General features: G+C 32.3%; 1 protein-coding gene across 1 annotated transcript in view; it reads left to right on the forward strand.

Annotated features, from left to right (window-relative positions):
- LOC129232121 (phosphatidylinositol-binding clathrin assembly protein LAP-like) overlaps positions 1-22,751 on the forward strand; it is a 50,055-nt gene extending 27,304 nt beyond the window's left edge. Inside the window, exons 13-18 of the mRNA XM_054866360.1 lie at positions 3,550-3,627; positions 5,841-6,027; positions 7,696-7,810; positions 10,993-11,094; positions 14,932-15,123; positions 21,239-22,751. Of these exons, the coding sequence (XP_054722335.1) occupies positions 3,550-3,627; positions 5,841-6,027; positions 7,696-7,810; positions 10,993-11,094; positions 14,932-15,120 (671 nt within the window). The 3' untranslated portion in view covers positions 15,121-15,123; positions 21,239-22,751. The remainder of the gene's footprint in view (positions 1-3,549; positions 3,628-5,840; positions 6,028-7,695; positions 7,811-10,992; positions 11,095-14,931; positions 15,124-21,238) is intronic.
- The last annotated feature ends 4,151 nt before the right edge of the window (positions 22,752-26,902 follow it).

The raw sequence follows: 26,902 nt of genomic DNA on the forward strand, positions 1-26,902 counted from the left end.
TTATGGTTTTGGCTGGCAAATAAGCTAAAGATTGCCTTCTTCTTTTCATTAAAAATAGACTTACTACTGTACTTTGATTTTGAAGTTTAATTTAAGTTATTTAATATCAATCTTAATATATAAAAATCAATGTCCTGAGATAACATATATATATACATATATATATATATATATATATATATATATATATATATATATATATATATATATATATATATATATATATATATATATATCTCAACGCACAGCCGAAACCGCTGAAGCTTCAGACTTGAAATTTGGCAGGCATGTCCGCATGATTACGAAAGTAACCACTAAGAAAGGATTTTTCGAAATCTCAATTAGTTCGGGAGAAATTAATTAAAACCCATTAATTTCTGCGAAATTAAAACCTGTCATTGAAATTCAAATCCCTTATTTTCGAAAGCTTTCCTCCATTCAAATCATTATTCAATACTTCATCTCAACTTTTGGTCGATAGCGAACTATAAATTTGATATTGTTTTTGTTTCTCACGTGATTCTTCGATGCTTTTCTCAAGTCAAATCATAATGTTTCTGTCTATTGCTTTCATTTTTTCAAAACTAGAATTGAAGTTTTTAAGAACATCATCACAGGCGGACTATCCTTTTGAAGTTAGAAGAGTGCAGTTTCCTGTTAAAGTTTGCTTTGCAATAACCATTAATAAGTCACAAGGGCACACATTAAAAGTAGCAGGGATCCATTTAAGAGAAGACTTTTTTTCACACGGCCAATGTTATGTAGCTTGCTCCAAAGTCAGTTCATCAAGCAGTTTAATAATTTTAGCACCAGAAAAAAAAAACTAAAAATGTTGTATACAAAGAAGTTGTAGCTTAAACATAGGTATAACAATAAAATGTGGATGACCTCTGTTTGCAAAGATAATCAATACTTTAAAAGAATCGTTAATAACAGTTAAAGATCGGTTAAGGACAAGGGCATATATATATATATATATATAAGGAGTCCAGGGTCCCCGGGATCCTCCCCAAATTAGAAAAAGTTATAGGTAATAAGTAATTATTATAGGGGATTTTCGAAACTAGGTGCACCAAGCACTGTTAACCCCTGCTAATTCCATTACCCGAGCAATGCCGGGTACGGGAATGCTAGTCTATATATATATAAAGGTAATGGTGTTTCTTTCTTTGTTTGTACCCGATGGCTAGAAGACCCCACAGCACCTACAGCCCTGAAACTTGGCACAAAAATTCAAACGTACCCCGGGCTTGTGCACCTCGAAGCTGAAATTCTAAATTTTGAATTAGTTTTCTTCTAATTAACTTATTAAGCTAAATTTCGGCTAATTAGGGGGTAAAAAATCCCCCCACCCCCCCAAACATTATATATCATTGGAAAGGGTTTTCCTTCCCAAACAAGATGTTTGTTCCATTTTTCTCAATTAATTAGAACAGGAGATATTCGCAACTCCAACAAACTATAGGGGGCACTGCAGTCACTGTCTAATGGCGGACGAAAAAACTAAAACAAACGCATGTGGTAACGAAGAAAATGCTAATAAGTCTAGTAAATTTTGTTCGTATGCATGATTTTTTCGCTTTATTCTTTTTAAATTAATTTTCAAAGTCTTGTTGATATTCTGGCCCACGTAGAAAGAAATGAGAATTCAAGAAGCATTATTAAACGTTAGAAATTAATGCAAAATACGCAGTTCGTAGTTCTAAGCAGCCATTTTAACGATGTTAAATTCGATATTTATCAATTTTTGGTAAAACTAAATAATAGTTGTGGCCTGACAAGAATAACAATTAATGCTAGAAAATTTAATTATATGACATTACGAATTATTGTCAAAAGAAGATGATATTTCTTTGCCTTGCTTGGCTAGCGCTAATTGTTTTGCATTTGTAGCCGAGTTATTTTTCTCAAATTGCCGAATCGGTTCATTTTAAATTTTTCTATTTGGTATGTTTCTAATTTCTGAGTTATGATTTAATTATGTCATGCTATACAAATCATCAACAAAATTCTCACGGATATATGGTGGTAGTTTTCTTTTCAATTTGATCTACCATTATTTCTTTTTACTTATCGAATTCTGTAATCTTTCTACCATTTTATTCCACTCATGATAAAAAATAAAAATGGTTTAACTAATATGGGCGGAATCTCACCAAGGATACTTAGCTCGCACAATACTAAAACTATAACCCTAAACAAATTTGGTGAAACCTTTCAGCTGAGAATAAAAGCAACAAAATAAATTCTTTTTCGGTTAAGCATTTTTCATTTCGTTCTACGATAATATATTCAAGAACAAATTTTGCATACTGTCTATTCCAACTAAATGCTGCTGTAAAATATGGTTTGTTAAATTAATTTAAGATTAAAAAAAAACCCATATTCTAACAAATTCACACAAAACAATAAAAATTTTTACCTGGTATAACGTTATCTAAGTTCGCTAATCCAGAGTTTTCTGGTGTTAACGCGCTTTCACCATTTCTCAATCAAATCACTTTTTAGAGTGAAATAATGAAAACTAACATTATTTTGAGGAGCTCGAACACTTTCTGTTGCTGAAAGCAATCCAAGACACATCGAATATGTTAATAAATACTCGGAACTAACTGCCTTTGTTACTGCCACGTAAGTCAACAGACATACGTGGAACGCAATGTGGCAATGATTTAGTTTTTTCGGCAGTTTTGTAAATCACCGCAAGGTAGCGTATTCGAGCGCTGGAGTTGTGAATAAGCGATTCTAATTGAGCCAATTTTCAAGGCTTCTCTTTCGAGAAATGGCTATAACACTAGATCCACTTTCCATACAATTTTCAACTACAACACTAGGTCCATTTTCCAGACAATTTTTCAATTACTTTCTTTTTAAACATTTTGGAGGAAATTGCCTTTGTTGCTTATGAATATTTTACTGTTATTACTTTATTTTAAATTCATTGTGCGTAAGTTAATTGATTTTCTTTTTAATTAGAAAGTCTCTTGGCAAATTTGGGGATGAATTGCGGATTCCGGAGTTTTTTACATTTGAAAGCTGCTGCAAATGTAATTTTGATGTGATTTGTTTTTCTTTTAATTCAACGGATTTTCTTTAGATTTTTAGCACAGGCATCGCTGTGTGGGTACTGCTAGTTTAGTATAAAAGTCCAATTTGATGGATCAAAATTTTGTGAAGGCTCATTTTTATTAATAGGAATTCTGTGAAGGATCCTTAAGTGGATACAAATTTCCTCTGGCTGGATTACTATGAACTCACAAAATTTTTGGTATCTTGTGTAGTTCGACAATTTCATGTCGCCGTATCTTAAATTAGATTTAAGTTTATTTCTGCCACTTTAATTCAAGTTTACTTCATAGAGACTATGAATGAAATGTAATGTACTAAAAAGTTTTTTTATGGATGAAATATTTTTTAAACTTAAAGATTTAGACTTATTGATAATATTTCTTTTGATATTAAAATTCAAGCAATGTTTTGTATTGCATCCCAAACATTCACAAGAGCATTGTAATTGAATCCTGTTTAAATTATTTATTTCTTCTGCAGGTGTTAGGGCAGATTTTGTTGGAGAAGTAGCTTTCAATGCGGCTTTTCCGGCTGTTGCTCCTGTTGAAAGTGGAATGTGTAAGTTAATGTTAAATTCTTTCGAAGTGTTTGGGGGTTTTTTGCCTGCTTGATGTCATATTAGTCCCTTTTTGGGTTTATCCAAAACATAAAACTTTCTACTGAGCTGTAATATTCAGGACTAAAAGTATTAAAGATATAGGATTAATTGCCTGTGTTTTTTCATCATAACTGATTATAGTTTAAATACAATTTCTGGGGTTTTTAAGTTCTAATGATATTTAATTGCCACAATTTTCATTCAAAGTAATTAACAAAACTTTATTGAATCATAATTATTTCTTTTAACCTGCCTTGATTTTGCTGAGTTTGATGAAATCTTTGCTGGGGTCAAAAGTGAAATATTTGGACACAAATAGCAGTTTGGAGTGAATTTTTTTGAAAGATAAGCCTTCCGAAACACAGCTATAGACTTTTTTTGGGTCACTTAAAGACGAGTTTTTATGACCCCATGACCTTTCCCCCTTCTAGATCCACACTTAGTGGTGCTTTAATTAATTTCTAAAGCTGAGTAGACATTAAATATAAACTTAGACAAATTATGATCTTAGAAACAAGATTATTGAGAAAAATACCTCCCACCGTGCCAGTTATAAAATACAATCTGCTTTTATTGTGTTTCAAAATTTTGTGTTTTATGCACTGAGCTAAATTATTAACTGAAGCTCTGTGTCAAGCAGATTTTCGATTTGAGTGTGTAGTCTGCTGAGAGGTTGCTTTTCCTCTCTCTCCCTCAAAGACAACTTAGTTGAAAATTCTTTGTGTAAATGTATTCTTTTTTCCTATAATAGAATTTTATTCATTAGGGTCAGGTGGGGTGGAATGGGTAGTTTATTAATCTTCGAGTTACAGAAAAAAAACATAAAAAGAAAAAAATAATAATAATAAAAACACTCATGTTATTTACAATAGTTTGACTTTATTTTGGTTCAAGAAGAAACCAAATGGAAACAGTCAATTTAGTGGCAGCCTTCTTGAAAGTTACATTGTAAAAATTAAAATTAACTGATATCTTTGAAACTTTGTTTTCAGGATTTTGTTTGAATTTAGATAGCATTCTATTATTGTTATTTTCATTTAAGGAAGTCTCATTTGTCAACTGAAAAAATCAGAAGAAAAAAAAAATCCATACATTTTAAGAAATATGTTTAAAAACTTTAAGTGGGGTGGAATGGGTGTAATATTAGGATTAATGATTGTTAGGCTGTGGAATTAACATTTTTTCTCATTAAAAGTTTTTCTCTGAAATAAGTTGTTAATTTAGTCAAATGTTTTATATTCTGAAATCCTTATGTTTTGGAGTTGCTTGGGGTTGCAATAAATCTGGTTAAATGGAAGACACAATCTTTAAAGAATGGTTCTAACTTTTTGCAAGGCATCTGAAAATACATGCGAGCCATCTGACATATGAAACTGTAAAGCATGCTATCGATAATGAAATTATCATTTGCTTACCGCCCAATACGAGTCATGCTCTGCAACCTCTAGAGAAAGCCAGAGCTGACTAAATAAATTGAAAATCAGTCTGATCAAACTTCCATTCCACTAAGCTTATGTACAAGTACAATATCTACAGGAGAATGGGTGCTAGTTGAATACATTGCTAAGAAATTTAAAAAGTATTTTATTGCTCAAGCTCTAGGATCTTTATATACTTGTGCTTATGTTGTAAAAATTCTTAAGAAGTCTTCGATGGGAAATTTTTTCACCTTCCCCAATAATGCAAAAATGTAGATTGAAGAAGAACAGATCATCAAAACACTAAGTCAGCCAATCCTCAATAATCGTGGACATTATACCTTTAATTGCAGTGGAATTACAGACTATATTGTTCAATAGATTTTTACCCTTATATTAATGTCTTTGTGTGAAAAAATAACAAATTCATGTTTTCACTCTGAAATTTAATTAAATAATTCTACCTATTTCACCCTACCCCATGGGGTAGAATAGGTAAAAACAAACTTTGAAATAATAGCTTTTTCACTAAACAATAATATTATTTATGTAATAATAACTATGGATATGTGAAGTGTATTGTTGAAATGTAAAAACTCCGTTATGGTTTTTTAATTGTTGGATATCAGATTTGAATAGTTTGATAATCATTTCAAAAATTTGGTATTTTCAAAAATACCAAAAATACCCACTCCACCCCACCTGACCCTATGCTTTTGATTGAAAGCCTAAATGTGTTTTACTTTGTTATATAGCCTTTGACCCATTTGGAGAAGTGCTGCAGCCTAAGCCAACTTCAAGTCCTACGTCAAGTCCTGTTCCTGATGAAAATGAATCTAAGTCATCACCTACATCTGCCAGACTCATATCCTCGGATCTGGATTCCAGTTTACAGACTCTAGTCCAAAACTTAGATATCAATGGACCAAAGAAACCTGCCAAGTGAGAAATGGTTGATTATCAATTTGTGCTTGGTTTTGCTTACTTTGTTATTAAATTGTGCATAAAATGAACCAGATTAAAATTTCTTTTTGCTTAAAAAAAATATTGCATTTAATTTTCAGAAATACTTACATTGTATTTTTTTACTGGCTGTTTTAAAACCTCATGGTCTGAAAAATTACGAATGTTCTGAGCATTAATATTGTAACTGAGAAACAAATAAACCAGTGTGATTTAAAGTACTAATAAAAATGCAGTCACTTAAAAATCACTAACCGCAGTTTTCCAGCTGCCTTGCTTTATATCAACTAAACTTCAAAACTTTACTGTTCAGGTTTTGACATTTTGCCTTAGAACTGGACATTTCTGTAATTATATGCATAGCAAAAGCCAAACTGAATAATGCACAGATTTTTTTTCCTTAGATAAAGAACTGATGACTGATTCAAAATTTGTAAGTCCGTCATTTGTACTGAGTATCTCACCATTTGAGCTCAATATTAAAAATGCTTCTTTAACTTTAAACCTGCAGTTGTAGTCCAGTAGTCTTGTCGACTGAGGGGGGGGGGGGGGTACCTTGCATCAGATCCGGTAATTCTGATTTTATGCTGAGTTTATGAGATTATTCCAATAAATTATCTTAAGTTTTTGACCTCACCAAACACAGCCTGTTCAGAAATTTTAAAAAATGTGAAATTTTAGACTTCACTCTAGTTTTTTTCCAATTGTAATCCTAAAAGACTAGTTTTTCAAAAATACCTATTCTGAACATTTTAAAACTAGATTAAAAATGCTACAATATGAATCTAAAACTATCTATAGACCCAATAGTTTCCGAGATAAAGCCATTCAGAATGACAAAATATTGCTAAAACTTGCGAAGTTTGAAAAAAAAAATTAAATTTTGAAGTTTTTATTTCAGAAACGATTGAGTCTAAAGAGACAGTTCCAGATTCACGACGTAGCAAATTTAGTCCTTTTTAAAAACGTTCATAGTAGGTATTATTGAAAAACTGGTTATTTAGGTCTAAAATTTCAAGGTTTTTTTCAGCTTTTGAAAAGGTTGCGTTCAGCACTCAAAGTATAAAACTTGGATTATTTATTGGGTTAATACCAGGAAGCAAGGGAAGCACCAGGAGCAATTCGGCAAAAAAAAAAAAAAAAAAACAGAACTACCAGATCTGACGCGAGGTCTGATGTATATAGTTACAGACTATTGCTCTTTTGAAAAATATTTTATTTGCAACTTATCTCTGTTGATTTTTATTTTGGATTTGTTTCTTGTATAAATTTGTGTCTAGGAAAATACAAAAGCTATGCTGCACTTTCATGATTAATAAATATTAACTACAAATGTTTTGAAATTGCTTTAATCATGCAAATCCTTAAGGCTAGTGCAGTACTTAAGCATTTTTTTGCCAAAAACAGACCATAATTTCATTGTTTAATATTTGTAGTTTTTAATATTTTTTAAAAATCATATTGTGCAAGAATTTGACTCAATTTTAGCTTAAATAGACATCAGAACAAAATTCAAATCGACTTCTGTGTTAATTAAATTTGTTCAATTGCAAATTATCTGAAAGTTTTGCTGATTATTGTGAGTTTAGTGTTTTTTATGTGATTTTGTTAAATTGAAATATTTATTACTGTTATTTCCAATCTAAGACCTGGAGGCCATCAGTGGGGTTCACCTAAAACCTCAGCCAGAACAGGCGGTGCAAATTGGAGTCCCAGTATGCCACCTCCAAATTTTGGAACACCTCAGAACATGCCACCTATGGTAAGTTATTATAAAAGTTGTAAATTGTAATAGTTGTATGCATCTTAGATATTGTAGTGAAAAGCATGAACATAAAAGGGTGTTGTTAAAATGTTCATTTATTCTTAGAAGTTGGTTTTGTACATTTTTAAAGGTTTAAAATTTTTTACTGCTAATAATACTTGAAGTCAAGTTTGTATCAAAAAGCAAATATGAATTGAGATAATCGGCAAGCAATAAGTTCTTTTCTTAACTCAACTGACCCCCTGTGAATCAAATCAGTTGCCAATGAGGATAAAGTGCCCACTTGTAATTATTTACTCCAATGCAAGTAACCATTGCACCTTGTGGCCGTAAACCTCATTTGAAAGTGCCAAGGTAGTTTGGTCGGCTCGATTAGCTGTCATTCGTTCATGTCAAACTGATGGCCAAACGTTCACTGGTTTCATACCATCCGGGCGAAGTATGCATGTTATCTCCATGTACGCTAATGCTATATTTTTGGCATGATTTGTTCTTCCTTTCTACAAAGGTGACCATTCTCTTAAAGCAGCCCCCTTTAAAAATTTCAATGGTGCAGTCTGTTCCGTAGCCCCCCCCCTCCCCGACTGATTTCTACAGCCCTTGAAAAAACTGCAATCTCATTTCCATAACTTTGCAAACCCTTACATTCATTTTAAAGCAAAACCCATCCAGTCTTGAAAACATTAAATTTGGGAGTAATTGATGAATATTAGTTTTATTTTAGACAACACCTACAGGTACAACGTATGGAACCTTTCCGTGAATCAGTGTTGGGCATTAATCAACTAAATCCTCAATCGACTAAAGTAATCTGACTCACATTTAGTTCAGATTAAATTTAATTTGATTTTTTTCAATTGCAGACGATGATTAACGTTAGTTTAAACTAACTCGTTAGTTGATGAAAAAAACTAATTTAGTTCAGATTGTTTTAGTTCAGATTAAATTAATCAGATTGAATTTAATCAGACTAAAAGTAATCAGATTAAAAGTAATCAAATCAATTTGATTTATCATCATATTAAATGTGTTGGATATGCCTAATCAATGTTGATAGCCAAATTTCGGATATAAAAAGCCATCCTACAAAAAGTAAAAACCTTAACTGGTTACAAAAAAAAAGCAAACATCAATTTTTTAAGGTCCTAGTCTTTTATAACCCAGTAATATGTCCCTGCACGACATCAGAATGTCGCTCAATTTATTATTACTATCTATTTACCTGTATCTTTTGCAGAAATTTCCTCCAAACCTAGTTCAAGTGTTCAGGCGTATTCTGCATCTCATATATATATATAAAATAGACACGCACACACACATAATATACAGACACATTTAAAATTCAAAAATAGAAAGGAACAAACCAAAGATGTTCAGAAGAATGGACCTTGCAAACTAAGTGGCTGGTCTATCCCGTGATAACGTATCAATCCTTAGTTCGCTTATTTCATTTTGATATTTTGACTTTCACTTTTTATTGTATTTCAAGCATATGTATTGAGTGGGAGAAAAAAATAGAGACGTTCAAGCTGTTTTACAATGTTTTAATTTAAAGAACAAAACAATTTAATAATAAAAATAAATACAGTACAACATAAATGTTAGCATAAAAATACTTAATCAATCCTTTTTCAGTAAAATGTGTTTGAAGATGTTTAAAAAATTTTTTTATTAATTCTAAAGGAAAGAAACTGCTGAGGTTTGTTTCAAAATGATAAAGAACTGATAATGGGAAAGGGAAAAATTAAAGATAGCTACACTTGCAGCAGGATGGAATTTTGATACTGTCTCAAAAATCCTGTGTTACTAATGGAATAAGTCTTAAAATAAAATTCCAAAATAGTATTTTAAAATGAAGAAAATTTGAGCCTAAAATAGTTCATTCTAAATTCTGACAGTTTTTTTTTATAAGATTTCATTAAGCCTTTAATTAAAAAAATTATAATATATAAATTTTTATAGTTTTAATCTTTTATTTTACTGTTTATGTTTAAAAAAGAAAATTATCACCTTTTGATACCACTTAAATTTTTTTTGCGAAACGCGCAATTACTAGGGGTCTTACCCAGCCTTCGAATACCCAAAAAAATATTAACTTTCCCACCCTACATCACTGATTGCGTGCATTAAAAATAGTTTGAATAAATTTTCATCACAAAGTCCCGGGGAGCAAATGCAAATGAGCAAGGCAACAGAAAATAATAATTTGATTTTTTTTTTTTTTTTTGCTTATTAATGTGAAATTGTTTCTATATTTGTCTTGTTATCACTTAAACAGCAATAAAATAAATAAATAACATCATAGTCTTAATAACTTCTCAGTTTTTTCTTCCAAACAGCCATGTTTCCTTTTTTTATTTTTCATTTTGGATATGACTAATCTAGATTGATTTTAAGATCCTGAAGTTCATCATTGAATTGCTTATACTTCTCCAATTATGACATTGAAAAGAAAGATTCTTTGGTTCACGATATGTTTCTTTCATAATTTCATCAAGTCTTTCAATAACAAATATTATAAACTGTGCAATACATATGTATGTATCAGTTTTACCAATTATTTCATATTTAGATTTTAAAAAAAAATTCCCATTCACTTTTTGCATTTTTTTGTAAAATACCCAGTTTTTGGGTATTTACCCAGGCCTTGGGTAAATACCCAGGTAAATACCCAAAAAATATTTACCTACCCACTGGGTATTTACCCGATCCACATCACTAATGGTAAATGAGTTCAATAATAACCTAGCCTACCTCTTTTTACTATACTGCTGTGCTAAGCACAAAAGTCATATCTGCACTTTTTATCAAAATTGAGTTACGGTCACCAAGTGATTCTTTGTCGCATATTTTACCTATAAACAATGTTTTATGGTCATTTGTGAATGGGAAATATTTTTGCTTAATTCTGAAAAAGCTGCATCTGTATCAAATACATGAAGATACACAACTTTAAACGGCAATTTCTCATTTTGAGGTAGATTTCAGGCTGGCATTAGAAATAAAATAACGCGAGATACAAGAGCGCCTGAGCAAATACGTTAAGTGGTTAATATCTTCTTGTTTTAATATTGTCAAAGAATTTGATTTTTTCCTGATTCATTCTCTTCTTTCCGTGAATCATTATTTGTATTAAATTGTTCTTTTTCTTACGTGGATGTTGTTTTTCCGTTCAATAGGCAATGGGTGTACCTCAACAAGTAGTTGGTATGGTGAATGTACCTGTTTATGGTTTTCAGTCTGCTGTTATGCCTGCAATGATGCAGCAGCAAGCTTACCGAGTAAGTATTTTTAAAACTTTTAATGGATGTTAATTTAAATTTAATTAACTTATGTTAGTATTATTTTGTTCCATTTGTACACCAGTTTTGCAACAGTGCTAATTAATAATAAGGACATTTGTGCTAAGGTTTTCTATTTTTTGTGATAGTCGGTTTTTAAAATTTTGTGTTTGTAATCCACTTTTTTTTTTAAAATCAGTTTTGGATTATTTTATTTTACATTTTTATCGATTTTAATGGAGCTAATTTAGTGTTAGCTGTTTTACTCATTTTTCTTTACTTATCTGTATATATAAAGGTGACAGTGTTTCTTTGTTTCTTTCTTTGTTTGTATCTGATGGCCAGAAGGCCCATAGCACCTACAGCCCTGAAACTTGGCACAAAATTCGAACGTACCCTTTGGGTCTGCATCTCGAAGCCCGAATTCTAAATTTCTAATTAGTTTTTTCATAATTAACTAATTAAGCTGAAATTTCACGTTTTGTGCCTAATTAGGGGGTAAAAAATCCCCCACCCCCTAACATTATATGTCGTTGGAAAGAGCTTTCCTTTCTGAACAAGATGATGTTTATTCCATTTTCTCAATTAATTAGAACAGGAGATATAAGCGATTCTAATTGAGCCAATTTTCAAGGCTAAACTAAAATTTTTGTTTCTGCAGTGTTGTCATCTTCGGTATACGGTTGCGTTCGAATAGTAGAACCGGTGGATTCTTGATTTGGTTATTGCGCTGTTGTCATTTTTGTTAAATTCATTGTGCGAATGTTAATTGATTTTCTTTTTAATTTGAAAGTCGCTTGGCGAATTCGATGATAAACAATGGAGTTGCAGAATATTTAATTATTTTGCATTTAGGTTTTTAAAGGATGTTCACGCATTTTAGTTTAAAAAATATGATTACCGATTATTTGACATCAGAAGGGGGGGAGGTATTCTTTTTTAAATTCTAGAGTTTTTTCTTTTTTTTCCTTTTCTCAAGCGTTAGCTTTTCTATAGTTAAATTTTTCATACCGGGTGCGGGATTTCCTTTTTGTCCTAGATGTACCATGTTTTTAAATTGTGTTGTTTTTCTGCTGGGGAGTTGAATCCTCTTTCGTACAGGATACGGGATTTCCTTTTTGTCCTAGATGCTACATGCTTTTTAATCGCAATTGCTTATCGGCCAGAGTTTGTTTCGCTCGCTAATTGGGTGGGTTACTGTAGCGCGGTCGCTTCCACCAGACGTTTCGCTGTATCTATTTTATGTTACATATTTGAGTACGGCAATTTTGGCGTAAAAAAGTGAATGATACAAAAGGCAACTGGAAATAGGTATAGAAAATACGAAAAAGGTAGATATTGATTAATCAATACCATTGCCAAATTTATTTAAACAGCCGCCCTAGGCGGCGAACTTGGCGTAAAAACAGGAGGGAGGGGCATGGGGGTTCTTTATTCAACAGACTTCCTTTAAAGTCTTAGCACGGGCATCGCCGTGGGAGTACAGCTAGTACAGTTATATAATTCAAAAAAATATGCATTCGTCAGTGCACAGTCATCAAACATTTTCTTTTTTTTTTCTGAACAATTAATATTTAACTAGGCACTTTAAATCTGTATTAAAAGTGTTACATTGCTAATAATTTTATGAATATAAAATAAGAAAGGAATATTATATTACTGTTATATTAATCATGTATTAATACATCATAAAACTATAGTACATAACTTTTTGGTTACTTTTAATAATAAATGAACAATATTACTGTAATTAATATACTTTTTATATTGAAAATACCATAGTTGAAAAAAGAAATATCAAAATATCATGATATTTTCAAAATAAATATGGGATATATATCGTGATACATACCGGTATTTTTTTTATGATTGTTACTGGATTATTTAAATTAATGTTTTACCAAGTGATACTTGGGCCTGGTACCATGTAGTGATGCAACTTTAATCCGATATCTGGCCCCATGCACTAAGTGTCCTTTCTTTTTTCTTTTTTTTTCATTTTTAAGCTAATTGGCTATTTGTTTGTATTTTATTCCTAGATTTCTGGATTAACATTAATTTTTCTTTATAACTTTCATTTTGAGTAAGCAATATCTTAATCTGATAATGTAGCATACCATTTTTAAAATCATATCCATGAGTTAACTTGTTGGTGTACCACTGTAACTAAAGTTGATGTTGATAGCTGATGTTGTTAGTGATTCATTTCTTCTTCAGAAGTTCAAAAACCAGTTACTGAAAAAAAATACTTCTCAACTAAATCGGTGTGGAAAATCAATGCAACTAATTTCCCTACTTTACCCTAATTATCTAAAAATACCTTTCTTTGCTGTGTTTACAGCAACAGATCATTGATTAGTAATATATGGGAGTGAAAAAAACAGTTTGAAAGGATAAATTCAGTAAATAAATGCAAGTTTTTGCACCAAGTTTTGTAATTTCCCGAGTTCTCACTCGAAATTCCATTTGTTCTTTTCCATCTTTTGTAAGCTTTATCATGTTGCTTTATACAACTGTGGAACAGTTTTTGCAAAGAGAAAAAAAATCTTGTTTATAGTGACCATTCCTCTCATGAAAGCTCATCAACAGCCACTAACAAAAAGTGCATTATTGAAGGGCAAGGGCAAAACTTTTTTGTGTCATCCATGAAATTGTAGGATTTTTTAATTGATGAATTTCCGAATTCTGGTCAACAACTTATGAATAATTGAGAGAGAGAGCGAGAACAGAAATAAGTATCATCGCTCAAAAGAACTCGTTCATTTTTAGGAGATTGTATTGCACCGTTCAATTGTAAGAAGTCTGTCATTTACACCCCTTCGTTCATGAACGACATATCTGTACTTTTCAGTATGTTCCATGCGGATGTAATTTTACTTTCAGCTATCGTTGTTGTCGTAGCAATGTACACTCTGTGATCTTTCAGATCAGGGTTTCCGCTACGGTCGCATTTTTCGCATAATGCGAAAACACTATCTGAATTGCGAAAATAAAGCAATGCATTTTCGCTTTTTTGCTCAAATAAAAAATAAATTAGTTTTTTAAATAAAGAAGAAATGTATGATCCTAGAGAGGAAGCGTGAATGGCGATAATCAACTTAATCTTTTTAAAATCTTAGCTGAGATGTTTAAACTACAATTAAGTTCAATAACTATTAGTCTTATCCAGCATTATGTCCCCCCCAAAAACTGCTTTATTAGGAGGAGGGAACTGCAACGTTCTAAACCCCAATCATGTTTTCTTTTTTTTATTTTATGTTTTAAAAGAACTGCTGTTGTACTTATTTCTTCAAGAATGTCACAAATGAAATGTGAATTTTATTTTCAACTGGAGATGAAACACACTGAGGCATATATAAATATACTAGTGGCACCCGCACGGCTTCGCCCGTAATAGAAAAATTAAAGGTCTTTTGGTTCGCTTGTATATTTACAAATGATGTATGGTGAAGTTTCTCGCCAATTGGCTTGTACCGACGTTACAGTTCCACGTTATGATAATTTCGTAATTTATGATAGTTTTTTTTTCTTAAAATTGGAATAGAAAAAGAACAAAATCGAATTTTCGAAAAATCACTTCGAGGTGCACACCCCCATGCTACATACTAACTTTGTGCCAAATTTCATGAAAATCGGCCGAACGGTTTAGGCGCTATGCGCGTCACAGACATCCTACGGACATCCTACAGACATCCTCCGGACAGAGAGACTTACTGCTTTATTATTAGTAAAGAAAAGATGAGAATGTGTAACATTTTAGCATTTTGCTAACATTTTTCCATCAATTTTAGCTTTTATGCTAAAGAACTTTTGAACCCAGCTTAAACCCTGTTTCAGATGCCAGCCACTTGGAATCCCAACGTGGCTGCCCCCTATGGAGTGGCTCCTGTGCCCATGGCAATTCATCCTCAGATGCAGGCGATATACGGGACACCCTCGCCTCAACACACTGTGATACAGGGAGCCCCCGCAGCTGGATCTGTGGGCACACGTCAGAACTCCAACGACCCCTTCGGTGTCTTGTGAAAGGTGAGATATTTGTTCAAAACGTCTGCTATCGGCACTTGCGAAAATGCAGCAGTTGTGAAGCCAAGAGAGAAACCTAAACAAGAAAGGAAAAATCAGTACATTTAGGAAACTTTCATTGCATAGTTCTTTATTGCACGATAAATATTTTATCTACTTAATAATTAATAGTTTTCATCTGTTCTGCTAAAACAGGTTTCTAATCAACAGTTTTATTTCAATTAGATAAGAAATTTTAAAAGCAGTGGCGTAGCTAGACCCGACTTTCGGGGGGGGGGGATTACTTCTTTTGTATATATATATATATATATATATATATATATATATATATATATATATATATAATATTTATACATATATAATATATATATATATAATCGCTTGGAATTTTTTCCTTTTCTTTTTTTTTTCTTTCTCATCTCTCTTCTTTTTCTCTTTTTTTTTTTTGCGACTAACATTTCGGGGGGGGGGGGGGGGGGTTCCCCAAAACCCCCCCTTAGCTACGCCCCTGTTTAAAAGTATCTTCTAGTTAGTGAACTTTTTTTTTGGGGGGGGGGGAGAAAATGTATCAGTTAAGCTTACAGGGTTCGTACGGGTCATGGAAATCCTGGAAAGTCATGGAAAAAAAGTAACAGAATTTCAAACCTTGAAAAGTCATGGAAAATTGAAATTTTCAGTGAAAGTCATGGAAATTTATTTCAAGTCATGGAAAAATGTCCTGGACAAAGAGAAATGAACAGTAGCTAAAGGAGCATTAGAAATCTTGAGTGATTTAACAGTATAGCACATAAAAGCTGGAAAATTGAACAATCCAAAAATCAAATCTGAATTTTGAAATCTCATTGCATCCACTTCTGTCGCAGCCGCCTGCCATTTTTTGCGATGTGATTTTACTGCCTGGACATCACTTATTTTGAATTTTCTGTTATTTTCAACACTTCTTATGTTTCATATTCTGTAGTTTAAAATTTCACGTTCTTAGTTTTGCCACGCCCACTGAAAAAAAAAAATCGATTGCATGCGAGTTTGATTCCATCACTCGTAAGGACTTTATTATTAAATTTATCAGAGTTTATCTTAATTTGTTGAATGTTTTAGAAAATAAAGATCTTAAGTCAGGCGATAGAATACAGAAAAAGAGGAATTCTAATACTCTAAAACAGTAGTGCCCAACATACTGCATGCAGAACTAATCCATGCGACCCACTGCTACGTTCAATGCCGAGAATTAAACGTGTTCTGGAATTTCTGAACCTACTAATTTATATGCATTTGAAAATATGCAAATTTGTAAACAAAACTAATATACTTTTGAATCAGAAGATTGATTCATTACTGAATGGTTTTTTCAAAAAAGATCAGGTTTAGAAACATGAGGAACTAAACTAAGTGGCTTTACTTTAAAGAACCAAAATACTGTCAAGTTAAGTGGATGATTAAAGGCCCTGTTGACACTAAAAGGTAACTTTTGAAGCACATTTATTGAAACTTAGTGATGACTTATTCAACCTTTGTCCCATTCAATATCATTCTGCCTGTTTAAAAAAAAAAAAAAAAAAAATCAGACATTTAAGCATCATCATATTCGCTTCACTGCATTTTTACGTAAATTTATATGATGAAGACAAATAAGAATGGTTTAGTTTTTTTAAGTGTGCACTTATATTTTTTCCATTATGAGTAAGCTGTGGCATTCATATAGACGTTTTGCTAATGCACATTTCCAAATATTACCAAGTTTGAGATTAAATAGTGCTATTCTTTTCGTGTAACAAGGTCATGAAAATTTTCATTGAAGTCATGAAAAAGTCTTGGAAAAGTCATGGAATTTTTTTATCCAAATAGAGTATGAACCCTGAGCTTAGCAATTAATTACAAACTTCCCAATTATTAGACAATGAAAGTAATTTCAAACCAAATGTTAAAGCTATCCAGTTTTTAATTATTATTGGATTTTGTAAACTTTCTTTTAAATTTCAATTAATGTGATAACTAAACAAATAAAACCTCTTCCTATGACTCTACACTGGATGCTATTAAGTGGTCTCAGCATTACTATTTTGTAACTTACTTTTATAACTCTTAAATAAAATTATCTCTGGTAGTGCAATGAAGAACATTTCTATTAACTTCTGTTAATTTTTTGCCTCTATGCATTTTATTCCACTTATTGCGTAGAACTGTCATAAAAATGAGACGAACGTTCATGCAAAAAAATGTTGTAAATCCTTTTAGTGATAATGATATTAATGCTTTGCATAAACAGCAAGGAAAAAAGCACCGTAATTCCTACCCATTATAGGAGATATTTTGATAGCTAAGATTTTGAATGGTCGCTAAATTTGGGGTTATAATTTTGTTTCATTCTGTTAACCTCAGCAAGGATGGAATACATGAAAGTCTAATCTTAGGAGTCAAAAATTTGGCGACAGTTGAAAGAATTTGAATCTTGGTTTTTGAAATTTTACCACTCTTCACGTATGTGATCAGTGTCCACAGTGTCCAGTGGACACTGACCACATATGTGGAGAGTGGTAAAATTTCAACAACCAAGATTCAAATTCTTACTTGCAATGGAGTCATTCCCATAGCTAGATAATGTAGATGCACATGTGCACAGATACAACATTTGAAGCAGATGTGTGCATTGCCTGATAATTGTGAATTAATATCAATATTTAACAATGAAAGGACACAGTGTCCAGTGGTCCACAGTGTCCAGTGGACACTGACCACATATGTGGAGAGTGGTAAAATTTCAACAACCAAGATTCAAATTCTTACTTGCAATGGAGTCATTCCCATAGCTAGATAATGTAGATGCACATGTGCACAGATACAACATTTGAAGCAGATGTGTGCATTGCCTGATAATTGTGAATTAATATCAATATTTAACAATGAAAGGACACAGTGTCCAGTGGTCCACAGTGTCCAGTGGACACTGACCACATATGTGGAGAGTGGTAAAATTTCAACAACCAAGATTCAAATTCTTACTTGCAATGGAGTCATTCCCATAGCTAGATAATGTAGATGCACATGTGCACAGATACAACATTTGAAGCAGATGTGTGCATTGCCTGATAATTGTGAATTAATATCAATATTTAACAATGAAAGGACACAGTGTCCAGTGGTCCACAGTGTCCAGTGGACACTGACCACATATGTGGAGAGTGGTAAAATTTCAACAACCAAGATTCAAATTCTTACTTGCAATGGAGTCATTCCCATAGCTAGATAATGTAGATGCACATGTGCACAGATACAACATTTGAAGCAGATGTGTGCATTGCCTGATAATTGTGAATTAATATCAATATTTAACAATGAAAGGACACAGTGTCCAGTGGTCCACAGTGTCCAGTGGACACTGACCACATATGTGGAGAGTGGTAAAATTTCAACAACCAAGATTCAAATTCTTACTTGCAATGGAGTCATTCCCATAGCTAGATAATGTAGATGCACATGTGCACAGATACAACATTTGAAGCAGATGTGTGCATTGCCTGATAATTGTGAATTAATATCAATATTTAACAATGAAAAGGTAGATAAATTAATGAAAAAAGTGAATTTTGCTTTTATAGATACACTAGAAAATTGCCCGTCCAGGTGTGACGGGTGAAAATTGCTTCTACATTTCAACGAATCAGTTGCTTGTTTGGTGATATCTTGATAGCTGAAATTTTAACCCTAACTCCATTGGATGCATTCTAAACTCCAGTAGATAAGCGTTCATTGTTGACCCCTTTTTCGTTTCTTCATTCTCCTAAAATGACATTCTTACCAGTAAAACAGTCGAGTGACCGGATTCAGTTCAGCCTTGTCAAACTAAAGCATTTAACCCATTAAGCGCCAAGTCTCCCATTTTGGGAACCTTCAATTAAGATTTTTTTCTTCATCAAGTAATTAAGATATCATTTTGAAATTTTTTAAAATGAATGATAGAGAACCAAACTTCACTGGTAATTTTTTTCAAAAAGGTTTGGAATGTAAATTCTTTTTTGAAAAATTTTTAAATTTTGCAAAAAATTCTTGTTTTTGCATTACACGGGGAAAAAATTCCCTAAAAATAATAAATGCAAATGCAGGAAATTAGGAACATGGAATATGAAGTTCAAAAGACCTTTTTTCAAATCAAAACAAACAGGGCCCAAGAAAAATAATTTAAAGTAGTTTTAGAGGACTTTATTTACTGAAGTCCCAAAATGGGAGACTTGGCGTGTTCTGATTAGCAGAGCAAGTCATGCCCAGTAGAAATCGTCTTCACCCATTTTGTATGAATGAACTCTCCCTTTTTTTCCTGTTGAAGCCATAGCCCCCTTTGTAGTTTCTCATTGTAAACACTCTTTTATTGTTCAAGGTCAAGAGCAGGTGCTTTTATCAAAAGAAGTAACATTTCATTCGTTTAGAAGAAAGTTCTGGAGAAACAGGGGTGCCAATACTCCCTAAGGAAGATGACGCATCTCTCTGAATTTCTACAGATCACGAAAGAGATTTCCGTAAAAGAAGTTCAAATTCCCTTTAAAACTATTCCTCCCCCCACCATAAAATAATTTTACAGCTCAGTCAGCTCCATGCTCCCCCTCCCCCTTGAGGGCGCTCCCCCTTCAATTAGGGAGCTTGAATTTCAATAGAGAAATTTCTTCACTATATATATATATTTTTTTTTTTTTTTGAAATCAAAAATGTAGTAAGAATTTTTGACTTTGCTACGAGCTTCAAACACTATTAAAATAATATATTTTAGCTTAAAACAAGAAGATGAGTACAGGATCACTTGTTTGTGAATCGCCAAATTCTTTTCAGATAGTTAAGAAAAAAAACTTTAATCGAAATCGTTTAGATCACAGATATAATGCGATAACTGTCTCTTTTTATATTTTTACCATTTATCGTAATTTGTTGGATGAAATCGGAGAAACTATGACCTTTGATAATTCCTCAATGCGAAGCATGCTAGACATTTATCTCTAAAAACATTATGATAATGAATAAATCATGTCATCAAACATGTTGTGAAGCAACCGAAATGCTAACTGCAAAAAAACCCTTGCCTATAATAACACAATTACACCATCAGGGAGCCCAAAAATATCTTAGTTCCATTTTATAAGATACATTTTATATAGTGCTTCATGTCCTTGTCATTTACCATTGCTCGATCCCCCTACATGGTTAATAGAAAAAAGCTACCTCTTCTCTTTTTGTGTATGAAAATCCTAAGGCTTTTTGCTAAAAGGTAGTAAAATGTGTGGAAAAAGTTCCATTTTGTACAAAAATGTATAAGAAAAAGGAATTCAACACGAATGAAAACCAGACGCGGTGTGATGTAAGGGCATAGGGGGGGAGACGTTCTTAAGGGCCCCAACGGCTCAAGAAATTGAAAATAACTAGCATACTAATACTTATTAATGTTGCAAATATACACTGCTAGCCTCTACGGCTAGCCTCCACGGCTTTTGTTGCAAGGGGGCCCAAAATGTATAGCTTTAGGTGTCATGAAAACTTAAAAGTTTTACATTTTAAAGCTTGAATATGTAAAATATGTACATAAAATACCAATACCTAGCCATATTAATTACATAAAAACGATTTTAGGGCTTTCTAATTGGATTTAGCCAGATATTTTTCAAGTATCAACATAGTGGCAGGGATATGTATGTTGTCCCCATTAAACGCCAAGTCTCCCATTTTGGGACCATACCATATCTCCTAACCTAATAAATATTTTTGCGAAATTTCAGCTACATATGATTAGAGATGTGTATTGAATATCAAAACTCATGAAAACTTAAGTAATTTCAAAGTGGTTCATATAGCGGCGCTTAATGGGTTAACTGCATGTCAGACATTACCAAAAATGTATTATCAAATTATCATGCTGTGGCACGAGATTTATTTTTTGGACGTCAGGAGCATTACGCGATCAGTGAATTCGCTACTGAGGATGATAGAAAGCAAAAGGCATTCTCGCTAAATATTTTGCCTACTCATTATATGGATTTTCCTACCTGCAAATAGTGTTGAGTTGTGTGTACAGATACTTGATATTTTTTATCCTCCTGTGGTCGTTCCTGTCAAAATTGATTTCTCTCTTTCTTTATAGGTATAATACTAGTCTTTTCCCTCTGGGTATCACGTCAAGCAGCATACGTAGCAACGCGCTGACAGATCTTGGAAGAACGTTTCCTTCAAGGGCATATCTACTGTTCTAGTTTGGCAACAGCGTGGTGCTATCATTACACGTGTATAATGATCGATAATTTGTTCGTTTATTTTTCTCAAATGATTCACCTAGTACTTAACGTGTACGTGGCAAAAAGTACTGACCGATTTAATTTATTTCTCTACTGTTGAATAATCAATATCTATATTTGTTTTCGACGAAACGTCCGTTCGAGCACGGAGATCCCGAGTCCTAAAGGTTCTGTGCATTGGGGGAAACTGTAGTTGAATTATGTGTAATCACACGAGCTTCTCAACTTTCAGTTGTAAACATTTTTTTATTTGTGTGGGAGAGGAACGTGAATCGCGGCTGTGATAGAATGAAATCTTTGTCAAAGTTTGCAAAAGGCTATGATCTCCGTTTAAGGATTTAATATTTTTCACGATGCGTGTCGTCGCAACCTTGTATTTTTTAACATTTTATCCCAAAGTATGTAGGTCTGTTTCAATCATTTATAGGTAGCTTGCAGTTTAGTATACATAACTGAAAGTATTGAAGAAATTAACCTATGATTAAATAGTAATTTTGGAATAATAGTAAGCATTGAGTATAGTAATATCAAATTTGAACTTGAATCATTTTGTTTTGAAATGCTGAAAGCAGTTTTGATAGTTCAGTTTCTGTGAAAAATTGATGTTATATTGAGTGTTAAAACGACTTGTGAATTCTGTCGTCTGCTTTTTGATTTTCTGTAGATTATTTTACTTAATGGTAGAAAATAAACCTTCAGTATGTGGAAATGATTATTTATTATGTGGAAAAAAAAGTAATTAACCTTTTTCTAAAAAAATATTATGAGATATTTCCCACTCAATCTTATCCATTTTTAAATTGAGGAAAAATGTTGTTCTACCAGTTGTTGGCTCGGATTAAAATAAATATTTTGACGAATTTTGAACATTTCTTTTTATTGTATTATGTATATAGTGCTTTGAATAAGTAGGAATGTGAAAATTTTGAATTGTTGTCAGACAATGCTGATAAAAATCACGGTAAAAAACACAGATACTTATAAAAGTTTTAGACGTATCCAGGGAATTATAAAGAACCTCATTTTATTCCCAAAGTTATGAGGTTTTAAATGACTAGGTATTTGATGAGAGCTTTTATCATACCAGGCATTCAGATCTCAAGTGGATCAAGTTCACCAACAACATGAGCCACTTTAGCTCTGAAAGTTCCATACAATAAAAGCCCATAGTGCTCATGGAAAAAGGAGTTCCTTGTTACCCCCCCGATACCTCTGCAATTTTTATTGATAAAAATGCTTCTTGTGTTTGTTTTTTTTCTTTGTGAAGTTTGTCAGTTTTGGTGGGAAAAGATACCAAATTTGAACAGATTTTAATTGTTTTTTTTTCTTTTTAAATTTTCCAAAGTGCAATTTATTTTCTAACCTTTGGAGATTTGATCTCAAGTAAAAATTTTTTTTAATGACTTAATCGTAAAAGTAAAATTTATATTTTTTCTCTGGAACAAGTGATAAGCAAAACAGTTATTACTTTATCACAAATTGTAAAATATATTGACATGTGTTTTGAGGTTATATGGAATCAATTCTTGGTTTGCAATTTCTTAAAGTTGTGAGCTAAAAAATAATTCATGGATCTAAAGTGTTTAATACCGAAAGTCACTATGTAATACAGTGAGAGAGAGATTCTTTGCAACCCTGAACTCATGTACAATGTACGTAGTCCTTTTTGCAATTTGTGCAGTTATAGTGTTGGACTCCATGCTATTGACTTTGTTGTAACTAGAATCATATTTAGATGCCTGATTCATATTGATGGTCAAATCAGCTTTAGTTTGAAATTAGTTTTTCTTGATTTTTTTTTTTTTTTTTTTTTTCATTTCTGAGGTATAAGTAGGTCTGTAAATTAAAAAAGTATGTATATATTAAGCTTTTATGGACAATATGAGATTTTGTTTTGAAAAGACATACAGTTTGGCAATAAAAGTAATGAAACTTTTAAATTCAAGTTTTAGCAATGGAAAGCTATTTTTTAGTGTAAAATGAACTTTTATTTTAAGCATTGATTTATGCAAAATGTTTTGCTCTTTAAGGGAAAAAAAAATTGAGTGAGTAGTTTTTCAGTTCACTGCAATAGTTGTGAATTAAATTGGAAGTCTTTAAAACATTCTTCAATTAACAGGATAAAACACTAGATTTAGTAGTCTCTTGATTATGTTTTGAAATATTCTTAATAATTCTTTTCAAAATATCAAAAGTCTTAGTAAAAAATGTGATTACTAACGATTTTAATGAACAAGCGCTGCATTGAACTGAAGACAATATGAGTTCAGAAACTATTAAATATGTGTCTATGTTGGGCTGAATCGGCATTGAATCTTATACAGTGGGCTATGAATTTTTTGTTAAATCATATTTGAGGACTATTTAATAGTTCATTAATTTTTTATGAAGCAGATTTGTTTTTTCTTCTTTTTTAATTAAAAAAAATATCTTCTATTGCATTTTATTTTCTTTGAACTAACTCATTGGTTTTATTCTATAAAAGTCCTTTTTAATATGAGAGGCTGTCTAGAAGTTTCACCTTTATTGCTAAAAAATATATATAGAATCAGATGTAATTATTTTTATACATGTTGCACTCTGTTAATTCACCTAGCTTGTTCATTGTTGATTCTTCTTTGAACATGTTAGTCTGTGTATTTTTGAATTCATCGTTTTGAATTACATCATGATACTTTGACTTCATTTGCTCACGACCTATGTAAACTTAGTGCCATGCACCGATTCAATCCCCCCCCCCTCGTTGTAATAAAGATGTATGAAAGCAATAGCAGTCCTCTGCCCGCCTACCCCACTGAATACGGTGCCGATTGTACAGTTTTCTAGTTTGTAGTTATTGATTTTTGTTTGAGATTATGTCGTATGTTACGTTTGCTTTTGTATTGAAGAGATGATTTAGTTTTATAGTTGAATGTGGTTGTTTCTTCTTAGATATGTTTGGCACATTCCATCTTGTAGACGATTGACTCATTGTGGAAAATGCCGCCGTGGCTCATTGATATGTGTCCGTACCTTGACATTTCAGTTGTTTTTCTTTTTTGTTGAATTTGCACTGTTGGGTTGAAAAGTTAAATAAAACAGAATATTACTTTGAGTTGTCTCTTTGATTTGATACATCATCAAGGTCTGCTCAAAAAAAAAATAATAATAAATCTGGAAGTGATGTTTTATTATGAACTAGTGGCACCTGCATGGCTTTGCCCGTAGTAGAAAAAAATAAAAGATCTTTTGGTTCGCCTGTATATTTACAAATAATCTATAGTGCATTTCTCGCCAATTGGCTTGCCCATGTTACGGTTCCACGTTATGATAACTTGGTAATTTACTCGTCCATCTTATGATAATTTTGCTCGGGAAAATGTTCTTAAAATTGGAATAGAAAAAGAACCATATTGAATTTTCGAAAAATCGCTTCGAGGTACACCTCCCCATGCTACAAACTAACTTTGTGCCAAATTTCTTGAAAATAAGCCGAACGGTTTAGGCGCTATGCGCGTCACAGAGATCCAGACAGAGAGACTTTCAGCTTTATTATTAGTGAAGATAAAGATAGTTAAGACTTGCTATAGTGTTCAAATTAATTGGGACAAAGATATTTTTTCCGGGACTTTCAACTTGGTTGCCAGCTGGCTCCAGTGGACTCCCTAAGCAATTCTGTCAGTCTTAATGTCATCTGGATGTCAGAAAACTTGTCCCGATGAGAAATAGGGCACATTGAAAAAATTTTTAGTCTTTTTTTTCTGTCAGAGGAGAAAGTAACATATTCCATTCGTTCATTATAGAGTACAAAATAGGGATATATAATGCCTAGAGAGTTAGAGGGGGACAACACCAAAGATAATCTAACTTAACAGGCAGAAATCCATGTGGGTAAAAGATATTTTCTGTGGTTGGTATTGGAAAATTGATCTATTGACAACTTCTCTTTTGACCAGCATTGAGAGGCCTTCGCTCGAACAATGAATATCATTAGGCACTCATAATGTATTGAATAGTTCTTGTAGTCTAATAATGTTGTTTCAGGGTAGGAACTGATCCTATTTTGAAGTTTTTTCTTTTCTCCTTCACATTTACCCTTTCTTCGAGGGGGAAATTGATTAGTTAAATGCATTTCTTCAGACATCCGTAGAAACTCTATTTTTTAATGCCAATCATAGATTCTAGGGGGCGATTCTAGAAAAAATGTCCGCTGTGTAACGCTAAGTTTTTAATTTTTTTTCAACAACCAAAGCCTTCAAAAAATAATGCTGTTGGGGAATAATACATGATTTAATATACTATTAAAGCATAACAGTTAATCCCATATTTAATTTACAGTTACTTTAACAAAATTAAAAATACTTAGCGTTACGCACAGGACATTTTTTCGAGAATCGCCCAGAAATAGTATTTTTTACCACTGTAGATGTGTGACTGTTAAGTGCCATTATCTTTGCTAACTTTCAAGGAGTCATATCCCTTTTTAGCGTACTAAAATGAACGAATACAAAATTGTTACTTCCTCTTCTCACAAAAACCATCTGAAGAATTGTTCAATATTCATAATTACTCATCTAAACCAGTTCTAAGCAATAAAAACTAGCATCCAGATCGCATTAAGAGACATCGTCGCCTCAGAGCAACGGTAGGATATCTTAGTGTTATTCCCGGGATTAGATGTCTTAGTGTTGCCCTGAGGCGACGATATAACATAGCTTAGTGGAACCTGCTGAAACTAGCTGGCAATCAACTTGAAAGTCTGCAAAATAATAGCTTTGTCCCAGTTAATTCAAATACTATAGTACAGTAGAATACCTTTATAACGCTGACCTATATAATGCAATTCTCTGTAAACCACACTACTTTTCAGTAGAAAAAAAAATAGGTTTTTAAGTTTAAAAAACCCCTCTGCTTTGATTTGCAAACATACAAATTGTTAAGCAAATTAAAATTTGAGTTTTTCATCTTTCCATCTTAATTCAAAGCTTTCAAATGAAAATGAGTATTAACAGTAAACAGAAAATACCAGATAGCTCTTGAAAATGTAATTGTTATACAAACCATGAAGCTAGCAGAAGTACAGGATAATTCACTTTCTTTTGATTGTGAAACATATTTATTTGTGAATGACTAAGTGTGTAATTAATGCTTTAATACTTATTGCAGATAAAACTCATTCTGAAGCAGGGTTGGCCGGATTGGACCCAATTGGGTTGGACCCAATGGTTTTTTTTTGAAAAAACCCATTTTAAAAACCCCATTATTTAGCCCACTTTTGGGTTTTTTTTAATTTTTTGAGAAGTTTTTTAAAAATGTAATTAATTTAAATACTTTTACAATTTAAACTTCTATTTTATTTGTTCTTCACCACAGACAATGAACATAAAAAATGAATTTTGAACTTTAATAGTATTTCTTAACTCTTGACGGCATAAAAAAAAAATACTTCAAAGATTTTAAATAAATATATTTAACTTTTTTCTTTAACTGGTCAATAAATAAATCAAATTATCTTGACCAAGTCCTGTCACGTC

The sequence above is a fragment of the Uloborus diversus genome, unplaced genomic scaffold (genome assembly GCF_026930045.1).
Source record: "Uloborus diversus isolate 005 unplaced genomic scaffold, Udiv.v.3.1 scaffold_11, whole genome shotgun sequence".
Taxonomy (NCBI): Eukaryota; Metazoa; Arthropoda; class Arachnida; order Araneae; family Uloboridae; genus Uloborus; species Uloborus diversus.